This window comes from Myotis davidii, unplaced genomic scaffold, assembly GCF_000327345.1.
Source record: "Myotis davidii unplaced genomic scaffold, ASM32734v1 scaffold1567, whole genome shotgun sequence".
Classification (NCBI taxonomy): Eukaryota; Metazoa; Chordata; class Mammalia; order Chiroptera; family Vespertilionidae; genus Myotis; species Myotis davidii.
Window position 1 is genome coordinate 181,726 of NW_006297578.1, and position 13,736 is coordinate 195,461.

General features: G+C 37.4%; 1 protein-coding gene across 1 annotated transcript in view; it reads left to right on the forward strand.

The window, feature by feature from the left end:
- Positions 1–13,736, forward strand: part of TRPC5 (transient receptor potential cation channel subfamily C member 5) — a 274,908-nt gene that overhangs the window by 147,454 nt on the left and 113,718 nt on the right. The window contains exon 3 of the mRNA XM_006773297.2: positions 11,722–12,120. Within this exon, the coding sequence (XP_006773360.1) occupies positions 11,743–12,120 (378 nt within the window). The 5' untranslated portion in view covers positions 11,722–11,742. The remainder of the gene's footprint in view (positions 1–11,721; positions 12,121–13,736) is intronic.

Consider the following 13,736-nt stretch of genomic DNA (forward strand, 5'->3'; position numbering starts at 1 on the left):
TTAAAAAAAATCATACACCAAAATTAAATTAAATTTATTCTTGAAATGCAAGGTTCCTATACTATCCACAAGTCAATAAATGTGACACACCACATAAATAAAATGAAGGATAAAAATTTCTTGATCTTGTCAATAGATGCAGAAGAAGCATTTGATAAGATACAACATCCATTTATGATTAAAACCCTCAATAAAATAGGAATAAAAGGAAAGTACCTCAACTTAATAAAGGACATATATGATAAACCCTCAGCCAATATCATACTAAATGGTGAAAAACTGAAAGCTTTTCCCCTAAGATCAGGAATAAGACAAGGATGTCCACTCTCACCACTCTTATTCAACACTAGAGGCCCAATGCATGAAATATGTGCAAGAGTAGGCCTTCCTTCCCCTGGCTGCCGGCACCAGCTTCCCTCCAGCACCTGGGAGCCTGACTTCCTTCCTCCAGCCACCATTTACTTCATTGATTATCCAGGCACCCGGGCCCCAGGATGCTTCCCTCTTCTGCACACACACAGGGGCCCGGGCTTCCCTCATAGCCCTGGCTTTGTCTGGAAGGTCATCCAGAAGAATGTCCAGTCTAATTAGCATATTATGCTTTTATTATTATAGATAGTATTGGAAGTTCTAACCAGAGCAATAAGGCAAGAGAAAGAAATAAAAAGCATCCAAATTGGGAAAGAAGAAGTCAAACTGTCACTTTTTGCAGATGACATGATGGTATACAGAAAACCCTAAAGACTCTACCAAAAAACTACTGGAATCAATAAACAAATACAGTCAAACTACAGGATACAAAATTAATGTGCAAAAATCCATTGCCTTCCTGTATGCCAACAACAAAACTTCAGAAAAAGAAATGGAGAAAACAATTCCTTTTCCAATAGAAACCAAAAGAATAAAATACCTAGGAATAAACTTAACAAAGAATATGATAGACCTATATACTGAAAATTGCAAAACATTTTTTAAACAGATTGAAAAGGACACAACAAAATGGAAAAATACCCCATTTTTATGGATTGGAAGAGTCAACATAGTTAAAATGACCATTTTACCCAAAGCAATATACATATTTAATGCAATCCCCATCAAAATCCCAATGTCATTTTTTAAAGAAATAGAAGGAGCAATCATCAGATTTGTATAGAACCACAAAAGACCCAGAATAGCCAAAGAAATCCTGAAAAAAAGAACAATACTGGAGGTATCATGCCACCTGACTTCAAAATATATTACAAAGCTACAATAATCAAAACAACATGGTATTGGCCGAGAAACAGATACACAAATCAATGGAACTGAATAGAGAGCCCAGCCATAAAACCAAATGTATATGGACAGATAATTTTTGACAAAGGAGTCAGAATTGCACATTGGAGTAAAGATAGTCTCTTTAATAAATGGTGCTGGGAAAACTGGAAAGCCACATTCAAACAAATGAAAATGGATTGCAGTTTGTCCCCATGTGCAATGGATCAAAGACTTAAACATGCAACCCAAAAATATAAGTCACATAGAAAAAATATAGGTACCAAACTTTTATGGACCTTGATGGGAGAGAACATTTTATGGACTTGGCCCCAAAGGCAAGGGAGGTAAGGGCAAAAATAAATGAATGGGACTATATCAAACTGAAGAGCTTCTACACAGCAAAAGAAACAGACAACAAAACAAACAGGCAGCCAAACAGATGGGAGATGATATTTGCAACAATAGCTCCTCCAACAAAGGTTTAATTTTCAAAATATATAAAGAACTCATAAAACTCAACACCAAACAAATAAACAATCCAATCAAAACGTAGGCAGAGGACCTGAAAGTACACCTCTCCCAAGAAGACATACAAACAGCCAATAGATATATGAAAAGATGTTCAACCTCCCTGGCAATCAGGGAAATGCAAATTAAAACTGCAATGAGATATCACCGTATACCTGTTAGAGTGGCCGTTATCAATAAGACAAGCAACAAGTGTTGGAGAGGTTGTGGAAAAAAGGGAACTCTCATTCACTGCTGGTTGAAATGTAGACTGGTACAACCACTTTGAAAAGCTGTCTGGCGATTCCTCAAAAAATAAAAAATAGAGCTACCATTCGACCCAACAATCCCACTCTTGTGTATATACCTGAAAACCTCAAAATCATTTATACACAAAGACATATGCACCCCTATGTTCATTGCAGCATTATTCACAGTGGCCAAGAGTTTGAAACAGCCAAAGTGTCCTACAATAGAGGACTGGATAAAGAAGATGTGGTATAGATACACAATGGAGTACTACACGGCCATAAGAAAGGATGGAATACAGAATTTAAAACAACATAGATGGACCTTGAGAACATTATGTGAAGTGAAATTACAGGAGAAGATTTGACTTTGGGTGGTGGGCACATGGTCCTATATACAGATTTTATAAATTAGGAATTCACACATGAAACATATATGTTCATGTTGACTAATGTCACCCCAATAAAATTTTAAAAACCATTAAAAATAAACAAGAAACAGAATAAATACATATATAAATAAACAAATACATACATAAATAGAAAAAGAAACAGCTGGTAGGAAACCCTGGCCATTTTTTCTGACTAGTAGGACCAAAACAGGAAATGAAATTGCTATGGTTATAAAAAGTGAAAATGTTTAGAATATTAAAGGATGTTTACTTCAGGACATTCTCTATAAAAGCATTGATATTGCTAATCTTAATTTTATATCTTTCAGAGAGAGGGAATATAAATGGAAATATAGAAAATTAGCAGCAAAGTAAACCTGGGATATTGATTCCCTAACTATTTTTCTAAGGCTTTATAAGTATAATTCTATTTAAACACACACACACACACCTTTTATTTAAAACATTTTCACTTTTATTATCACAAGTACAATTGTTTCACAATCTCTCTGAATCATTTAAGCTTATATCTTGTTACAAAATGGGATTATATGTACCTTTTTATTTTACTCTCATAAACATAGTTTAGGAAAATTACTAATTGTGGAAAAAATAGAACCCAATATTGGAATAGAACTATGCACATTAGAAATGTTTATGTATATTAACAATGTTAACATTGCTAGGCAATCCTATAGATGTATAAAAATTTAAATAAAACTTAGATTCCTTCTTTTTTTTGATGTACCTGTTTCAATCTTTTGCCCATTTTCTACCGAGTTATCTGTCTTTTCCTTCTTGATTTGTAGTCATTCCTATAAATTCCAGATATAAGCTATTTGCTAGTTGTGTGCATTGCAATAATCTCACTCAGTCATTTCGCCTTTATATCCTTTAAGAGGGTGTTTTGAATAACAAAAAATTCTTAAGTTTAATAAAATAAAATTTAGCATTTTCTTTTAAGTCTCTTTTTGCTGTAATACTAAAACATTTTATTTTCATCTTCTTTAAGATATCAAGATATTTCTTGAGCTCACCAAGATATTTTCTTTTTTTAAAAAAATTTTTATTGTTGAAAATAAAAAAAGAACAAAGAAAACTTTCCCATAAGTCCTTCAGCATATCTCATTGTCCAGAATTACATCAAATGCTGAAATCTAGTTCACTTACTGGCCAAAGAAATGGAATTTGCAATATTAACTTAGACTAATTAAGACTCTTATTGAGGTAGAGGGGCTTCCTGTCTATGCACAAGGCTGCATGGGGTGGAGGAGGTTACACATCCAATCAAAAGTGGAGCTCAACCAACAGAGCATTTCCCCATTGCTATCTACACCACTATTTTATGTAGTAATTCAATACCATATGTCTATTGAGAATCTATTATTGCTAGGTTCTGGGTATAAAGTAGTAAATATGACATATAAGGTCATTGCAATTATGGGATTTACAGTTTGGTTGGAAAGCTATATATTAAAATCATAAATAAAAATATGGTCATTTCAAGTAGTGATAAGTTATTGAAGAAAATCAAGTAAGGGTAATGAGATAGAAGGTGAGTTGCTTGCTGTGCTTGGAAGCTGAGGAGATGACACTTGATCTCAAACGTACATAATAAGAAAGAAACTATGAAGATCCAGTGGAAGAGGACTATAGAGACTGAACTGCATGTGCAGGTGTCTCAAAGTGGTCACATGCTTGAGACGTTTGAAAAATAGAAAGTCAATGTTCTCTTAAAATACATTGCATTTTATAAACCCACACCTGAGCACATGCTGTATCCATAATCTAGAATGATCATTGCTACATTGCTGTCTCTAAACTCCAATCAATCCTCCTAGACATAGCTCAAATATTACGTGGTCTTCAATTACCTCCCCAGGTAGAGTAGGAACACTTTGTGTCCCTACTATATATTAGAATCTTTATCTCACAGTACTACATTTAACTTATTTTTATTTTTGCCTTTCCCTCTGGACTTGGAGTTGCTTCAAGGCAAGGGCTATGTCTCACTTAAATTTGTATTTCCCACTATAAGTATTCTGGCCCTGCATGACAAATAGTAGGTATATAACAAATATTAGTTGAATTGTAACATATAGCTACAAGTCTTAGCACTATTGTAGGCATTATGGGGCATAGAAAAGAACCTATCTTCATTGAACTAGTTAAGAAGGTAGACTCATGTCAGAAGCTTGGCTCTTGCCCCATTTTCACTACTTACTAGTTGTGTGAACTTAAGCCATTTACTTAAACTCTGTGTGCCTCGGGTTTCTTATCTGTGAAGGTAGAGATAATAATGGTAACTGTCTTTAAAAAGTGAGGAATAATTTTAAAAATGTATGTGAAACTTTTAGCATATACATATGTGGCACAGGATATGTGCTTAGTGTTAATTTATTATCTGTAAATTAATAAAATTATTAGATTAATAAAATGTATACAAATTAAAAACATAATACTACAAATTCAACACTATGCAGGGTGGTTTAAAGTGCATTCTGAAACAGGATGTTATATTATCTTGATCTCAAAAAAGCACTGCTGAATGAATAAAAGAAGAAAAAATAGCCACACATTAATGTGAACTTGAGTTTTGGAAGTTCACACAATGTGTAATGAAATAAAGTGAGGATGAGCAATTGCTTAAGTGGTTTGATCAATCTAGAATGCCAGAGCGTATTGTTTGAAGTTGAGAAAATGTTGAATTGTCCTGATGAATACACTTTCTAATTCAATTCAAAAAAGAAAAAGAAAAAATAGCCACAGTATATGTGCTGGCGTGACCATTCTAGAGTACTGGGTTCATTTCTAAGCATCATACTTTTTAATATATATTTTTATTGATTTCAAAGAGGAAGGGAGAGAGAGAAAGAGGGAGAAAGAGAGAGAGAGAGAGAGAGAGAGATCAATGATGAGAAAGAATCATTGATCAGCTACCTCCTGCATGTCACACACTGGAGATTGACCCTACAACCTGGACATGCACTCTGACCAGGAATTAAACCGTGACCTCCTGTGATCTATACTCAACCACTGAGCCACGCAACCAAGGCTGAGAATAATACTTTAAGAAAGAAAGAGTATTGTGTAACTAGAAGCAAACCACTAGAATGGTCATAATTCTATTGAAGGGGACACTCAGGGCAGAGAGAGACATGAGAGCTGAAATCAAACATTTGAATGGGTAGTCATGTGAAAAAAACAGTGTTTTGCTTAATGCTGCTCCAGAGATCACACCTGGGACCATGGAATAGAAGTTGTAGTAGGTTATTTCAGCTGAACTTAGAGAAGCATTTGCTAGAAGTCAGTATTCTCCAAGCAGATGAGAAAGTGGTGAGTTTTCAATCAGTAGATGTTCTCATTAACTAAGGGGACTTTTTCATTGGGCAGGAGATTCTAGATGATCTTCGATGTCCCTTGCAGGACATTCAAGATTTGGACCTTTCTGGGCAAGATTAGTGTTCTTCCACTAAAATTAAGAAGTTATCAGAGTCATACTCTGAAAAAAGCCAAAATCCTCTCAAAATTCATATCCCACCAAATGTGCATGCATGCACACGTGCGCACACACACACACACACACACACACACACACACACACCCTTCTTCTAACCAGCCCATTCCTGTGCCTTTGAACATGAAATTTCCACATCAGTCACTCTTATAATTGAACATTCAAGGTTCCTGTTCAAACGTAATTTTTTTCCTAGAAGAGGTATTGTGTTAAGCCACTCAGCCATTATCATCAGCTTCTGTCACAGTGCCTTGTATATATTCATTGAATGTGTTTATTATCTGCCATTCACACTTGAAAGTGTACAAGTTTATCAGATTAAATCTACTTGCCTTAAAGAGCTCTAAAGAGATGCACAAGTGAATAGGTAAGTGTGGATAAGGATGAGAGGTCACAAGGGTTTCACTAATCAAGATCAATCTTCGTGGCACTGAGTGCAAGCCATGCACAGATACCATGTCCCTCCAAACGTACTTTTTTTTAGTTAGGTGGAAAGCAAGTCTTTTATCTTAACAAAGGCCTGAGATGGGCAGTGATCTGGGCTGATATTTGGCAAGACCACTTTGCTCCTTGGCCTTCTGCACAGCCCATTGATTTCGCGTTTAAGCCTACAAATTGTCACAGATTTAAGCCTACAAATGTCACAGATGCCATTATACAAACTCCTCTGGCTAGCATCACAGAAAATAGAGAGCATGATAAGACCCCTGAGGCAGACTATTAGATTATTTCTAATATTTTATGCTTGGGGGACTACTTTGGGAGTGGGGTTCACTCATATAATGGTATGAAGTGTTGGCTGGTATAATTTTGTCCAGTTAAGAACACACCTCAAGGCCAGTGCATAAGGATGGGAATGCCAACCCCATCTCTTGGCTTAGGTTAATGGCAGATGAGTGCAATCTGCCAAGTATAAAGGTAAAGAGTGATGGGAAGGCACCTTCTCAATAATATACCCTCAGGAAATTCCATTGTTAGTTACTTTTCCCAGAATAATGACAGAGTAAGACTAACAGCAAGCATATGGAGAAAGGATTGGTCTCAGAACCCAGAGCAAGGCTGATGCTAAAGCTGTGGGGATTGGAAGAGGTCAGGGCATTAGGCAATTCATTAGACATCTACATAAGCCTACATGTAGATAGACAATGTCAGGAACCCATTTTACATCACTCAATACATATTGTAAAAGTGAATATGGAAACATAGAGATTTCCTTTCTCCTCCATCACATCTTCCTTGTCCTACACAAACCCTCTGTACTCCCAAAGCCCCAACAACTTTCCTAATCAAGGAATCCATGTTAAGGTGTTATTTGTGTTCAGCCACATTATTTGTTATTCCTTCCAGAGATAATTTTAGTGTCCTAAACCAAAGGAGTGACTCTAATGGTATAATATCTGGCTAACCTCTGGAGGAGGTATTTTTCTCTACAGAGGAATAATATAGTGCAACTCACTGGAATGAAATAGGCCAGATGAATTTCAAATGCAAGAGATGAAAAGTAAAGCTAGACTCTGAATTTATATATCATGCAATGATACTTCAAGTCTCAAATTACCGTGATTTTACTGTCCTCTCTCTTTACTACTATAACCCACAATCTAGCACATAGTGAGAGTTTACTGAATGCTACTACTTGTTGCCTTCATTATTATTACTACTAGAACCAGTGGTAGTAATAGTGTCACTGCAGTACCTGGCACAGTGCCTGGGACATATTAAATATTCAAAATTATAATAATTATTTTATTGTACCAGCTCCTGGCATGGTGCCTGAAAAATGATAGTGCACCAATGTAGTTAGTTCCACTCATTCTCATCTTTCCCTGGGAGACATTTGTCTTCAGTTTCCCACACAGCTGTGGGCACAGATTTTTCTTTCGCAGTACCAGTGACTCTATCTGAAAAGACATTCAACCTTTCTTCTATGGTAACCTTTTAATTGACAAATGGTCAGCAAATGTTTTAAGATCATTTTTAGATGGAAAAATTGAGGTTATGGAATTTCAGCTCACCTCTAATCCCTTTATCTTATTATACCACTGTTTCCCAACTAATCCATGATCAATCATCACCTTCATTCTTGCACTCTGCAGTGCCTGGACTACCCTCACATTTTTACATTTAATTTATTCTCCAAGGGCTGGCCTAATAGTTACTTTCTCCATGTAATCTCTCAGATATACAACCCTCATTGAGCCCTTTCTGAAATCCCAAAGCTTCAAATCAGTAACACATAATTTATCACTTCATTCCACGACCTTGCCAACCCTCCTCAGGTAGGCTGTAGTTGCTCATTAAATATTCATTTGTTCAGCACGATCATGTTCTAATCTAGACCATGTGTGCATACAGGGAAGACAGGAAACCAAGTATTCTTACCCTAATGGCAGTAAGACAAATATGCAGTTGGGTGACATTGGAGAATTGTGATTCAAGTGTCCATGGAGAATTCAAAGGAAGATTGGCTAACCTCGGGGTTTTGGGGGAAGGCTTCACAGAGTAGGAGACCTATGAGCAAGGTGCTGGAGCTGAGAAGGATTTTGTTGGAAGAAGCCATGTGCAAAGACAGGGTCATAAAATGGCAACTCAGAGAACATGGCCCAGTATGGCTAGAACTGAGGGTGGGTTGGAGTAAGATGAGAGAATATTGGAAGGTTTACTCATTTTTCATCAAATATGTATTAAGCATTCATGGTATGCCAGGAATTAGCTAGGCGCAGCTGCTGAAAAAACAGGACAGATGCAATTTCTGCACTTGAGCTTTAAGGATAATTGAACAGAGCAGGCATTGGCCAATAAGAAAAAGAAATATATAACTACAAATTGTAATAAGCATTAAGAATGAAGATAAAAGAGTATAACGAAGAAAACAATATGAAGGAACTACTTTATAGAGGGTAGTTAGTGGGGATTGCTCTGAAGAGGTGACATGTTGTTGAGGTTGGAAAGATGAAAAGAGCTGAAGAAGAGTGTTCCAGGTGCTGATCAAAGATCTTGGGGGTCAGGGAACTTGGCATGTTGGAAAAATTGAAAGAAGCTCCACAAGGCTGAAAAATAGTCATGAGGATATAAGTAGAGCATAGGAAACAAAGTCAATAATATTGTAATAACTATGTATGATGTCAGACGGGAACTAGATTTATTGAGGTGATTATTTTGTAAGTTATATAAATGTAGAACCACTATGTTGTACACCTGAAAGTAATATAATATTGTATGTCAACTGTAATTTAAAAGTAGAATAATAAAAATAGTCGATGAGGGTGAGAAAATGGCTTAAGATGAAGTTGGAGAGGCAAACACAGCCAAGACCTAGTAGAACTCATCACGAAGTGTTGATTTTATAACAAAAACAGCAAGAAATCAACCAAGAAAGAGTAAAATGGAATCAAGTTTGTGTTACATGGGATAACTTGTGGATAGTGTGGTAGAAAATCTGGAGGGGAGAGAATGGCATCAGGATGATCAATTATAAGGCTGTGAAAAGGTCCAGGTAAAAGATAATGAAGGCATGGATCTTTTCTTTCATACCCTCCAAAGGTGACCAGCATATTTATAGGCACATGGAAAGCTTCTACCATATTCATATTGATTGGCTAAATAAATATAAACTGAGTTGCATTACTGAGTCTTTCTCCAGGAGATCACATTGTCTCTTCTTCCTCCTTCCTTTTTGTTTATAATGGAGACAGGGAGGCAGTCTACAATTAGTATTATTAAAGTCATTTGCTGTTTAGTGACAAATGCTTACTCTAAGCGCCACTTTCCTTTTGTCACTTGATAGTAGCACAGGAAAATATCAAAATTTCTCAAGACAGCCAAACAGTACCCCACCCTCCTGAGATTTTTATGCAGAGACTAATTTGTTATTAGACCTATTCAGGGCAAGAGGTAACACTCATCTTCAAATACTGACTTCCCAGAAGATCACAAGCACATGGAATGCAAATGCCACTTAGTATAATATATGCTTTTCCCTCTGCCAAAACAGGGATGTCATTACCTGGAAAAGTGAGGCAAATTTTTAAGGAAGCTTCATGTCTTCATCTCTCTTACATCAAGATGAGACAAGAATCCCTTTATCATATTTCTATTTCTTTTTGCTGCCAAATCAGTTTGGTAATGAAAGGCATGTAAATAACTTTGGTAAAACTCAGCTTCCAGAGAACACTAGACGTCCCAGAGATAGGAGAGAAAGGAGCCAATCACCTAATGGATCTGAGCCTCATTTTCTACCCTGGGAAGGATAGCCATTTCTAACTCACAGGGCTAATACAAGGAGTCAATGATAAAGGTTCATGAATTTGATCTGTGAACTACAAGGCAAAAGCTCTATACTGTGATTCATTCTATCCAATTGAAGGCAAAGACTGCAGTATTTTATCACAGAGAAAGTTAAACACATTGCAAGAACTCAATAATAGGTTTTATTTTAAAGTAAATTTTATGAAAAATTGGCTTTAGATGTGGTGCATGTAAAACAGACCATTTACTTTCCAGATTTGAATCACATTTTAAGATCTATCAGTTCCTTGGTTTGGAAAAATGGAGGGAAAAAACCATGAGTGATCAGAGAGTGTGTGTGCTTATCTTTTGCAGCTGCCTTTAGCCTATTGGAGCCAGTACACCTCCCCCAGTGAATAGCAGCAAGAAACGGGATTTCAGTTAGCACTAAAACGGGATGGCAATCCAGGATCTGCATCTGGGGCAACTGCAAATGCAATCCTGAAAATCAGCACAAGCCCATAGGCCCAGGGCCGAAAGAAACTGGCCAAAGATGAACTCCAACTTTGCATCACAAATCAGAAGTATTATCATGAGTATTTTCAGGCAGCAGAAGAGAAGGAGGGAACTAGCTTGTTCCATGTCTCAGGAGGTTTACCCTGAGCCAGCTGCTTTGATAATGCATTATGTTATTTAACTCTCACAATAGTTTTATGAGGTAGAAATTATTCTTTAGCACAGAGCCTGGTACACAATGATAACTGCTATACATATTATTAATATTGATAAACTTAATAATAATAAACTGAAACACAGAGGGATTGGCTTGAGTAACTTATCTAAGGGCATAGAGCTGGTAAAGTCAGGATTTGAGCCCAGGTATTTCTGACCCCAAAGCCTGAGCTATACTCCTTTTCAAGAAGAAAAAGATTGTGACATTAAAACAGTTTGGGAATCACCGGCAGATGAGTGGATAAAAAAGGTGTGGTATATTTACACAATGGGATACTATACAGCTATAAAAAAAGAAGGAACTGTTACCATTTGCAACAGCATGGATGGACCTGATGAGTATTATGCTAAGTGAAACAAGCCAGTCAAAGAAAGATAAGGATCACATGATCTCACTCATATGTGGAATCTAATGAACAGAATAAACTGATGAATAAAATAGAACTAGAGACATAGAAGCATGGAACAGACTAACAAATTCCAGAGAGAAAGTGGGGGGTAGGGTGGGAGGGGAGTGATTAACCAGGGAACTTATATGCATAACTCATGGACACAGACAATAGAATGGTGAAGGCTTGGGAGGGGTGGATATGGAGGGGGTCAATGGGGAAAAAACACAAACAAGCAAAGGAGACATCTGTAATACTTTCAACAATAAAGATACATTTTTTAAAATCACCATAGTCTTAATAAAATAATGAAGTGTACAGTAAAAAAATAAAAAAAAGAAGAAGTAGTTTGGGATTTTCCAACCCATTAGCAAGGCTGCCTCCACAGTTAACCATTTGAGACCTTCAGGTATCTAAGAATATCTTTGGTCTCCCTTTCTCTCCTTATTCAGGTTTCTAAATTGCTATGAACCATGGCCCAACTGTACTACAAAAAGGTCAACTACTCACCGTACAGAGACCGAATTCCCCTGCAAATTGTGAGAGCAGAGACTGAGCTCTCTGCAGAGGAGAAGGCCTTCCTCAATGCTGTAGAGAAGGGGGACTATGCCACTGTGAAGCAGGCCCTCCAGGAGGCAGAGATCTACTACAATGTCAACATCAACTGCATGGATCCTCTAGGCCGGAATGCTCTGCTCATTGCCATTGAGAATGAAAACTTGGAGATCATGGAGCTACTGATAAACCACAGCGTGTATGTAGGTGATGCCTTGCTCTATGCTATCCGCAAGGAAGTGGTGGGTGCTGTGGAGCTTCTTCTCAGCTACAAGAAGCCCAGTGGAGAGAAACAGGTAAGAGAAGTCCCTATAGCCTGGAAAATAGCCACGGATAACAGGAAACTATAATCAGAAGCCTTGAAACTAGGGAAGGCCAGGTAGGCTAGAGTTGAGAAGCCCTATCATGGCAACCCTCTGTCCTCATCAATGATCTTAGGTGGTATCCTAGAGCTACCCTGCATGGCCTATGCTGAGTTTTACTCATTTTCCATTCCCTTATTAGTATTTTCCCTTATATATTCAGTACTTAACAACCAAAAAGTATGCTCTCCATTTCCAAAATATTCAAGCTTCTTTTACCCTCCCTACCCTCTGCTCTCTATCTTTATTTTCTTTCTCTACTCAAAGTCACATTCTACAAAAGAAGAAAACAAACATAAACCTGAGCTTTCTCCTTTTATTAGCTTCTCTCTTGAAGGACAGGAGGCCTTTAAACATGAGAGTCACAATTCAAATGCAGATGGATACAGGGACTCACATATTTTTCTAATACCTGTCATATGACTGCATTCCACCCTTAGGTGTTCAGGTGTTTGTCAGGTAATTCCACTGCCCTCAGAGACACCTAATTTTCATATTCTGGAGTCATCTTCAAGTCCTGCGTCTCCCTTGCCTCCATATCCAATCCCTAAACCTTGTGGTTTCTTCCTTCCTAATATATCTTACATACTTTTCTCTCTAGCCCAACTCCCACCACTCTGCCTCTGGTACTTATCATATCTCTTCTAGAATACTGGTGCTCAAAGTGTGCTCCAGCATTAGCATCACCAGGAGAACTTGCTAAATGCAAATGCAAATCCTCAGGCACCACCAGAGGCTGAATTAGAAACTGGGGATGGGGCCCAGCAAGCTGTGTCTTAATAAGCCCTCTAAGGAATTCTTATGAATACTCAAGTTTGGGAACCAATGTCCTAGAGTAACATTAAAATCTTCTAACTGGACTCTCTCCCTCTAGCCTCTTTCTTTCCCTCAAAAAATTCTGAACAATGATGCTGCTTATTCTTCCCAAAGTATTGTAACAATTCTATAATTCCTTTCCATCCTTTCAGCAACTACAATGTCTTCCCATTAGAAGGGAAATCAATTCAAGAAGCCTAGCACTCAGCAGTCTTCATTAACAGTCTTTTCCAGTCCCATCTTCCCTAGTCTTTTCTAAACCCCTCAAGTCAAGCACATCTTCTGTTTGTATTTCTTCCTTTGGAGCATAGCATTGAGTGCATAGTAGGGACAAAGAAAATACAGAGTCTTCAAATGTGGAACAGTACAATACATTAAAAAGTAGAAATAGTATAAATCAAAACTAAAACTGCAAAATGCTTAGAAGAATATCTACACTAATAAAAGAGAAACATGGTAATTGGCGTACGACCGCTACGCTTTTCATTGGCTAATCAGCGAGATACGCAAATTAACTGTCAGCCAGGATGGCGGCCGGCAACCAGGCAGCTTGAAACTAATATGAGGCTTGCTTGCCTCAGTGATGGAGAAAACCAACCTTCCCCGCCTGCCTTTGCAGGACTCTAAGCCTGCAGTTTGAAACATTTTAACAAATATAGAAGTTAAACAAAACCCCAGAAACCTTTCAAGAGCCCGGGATCTCAGAGCTGGAGTTGATACAGAGTTTAGATTAA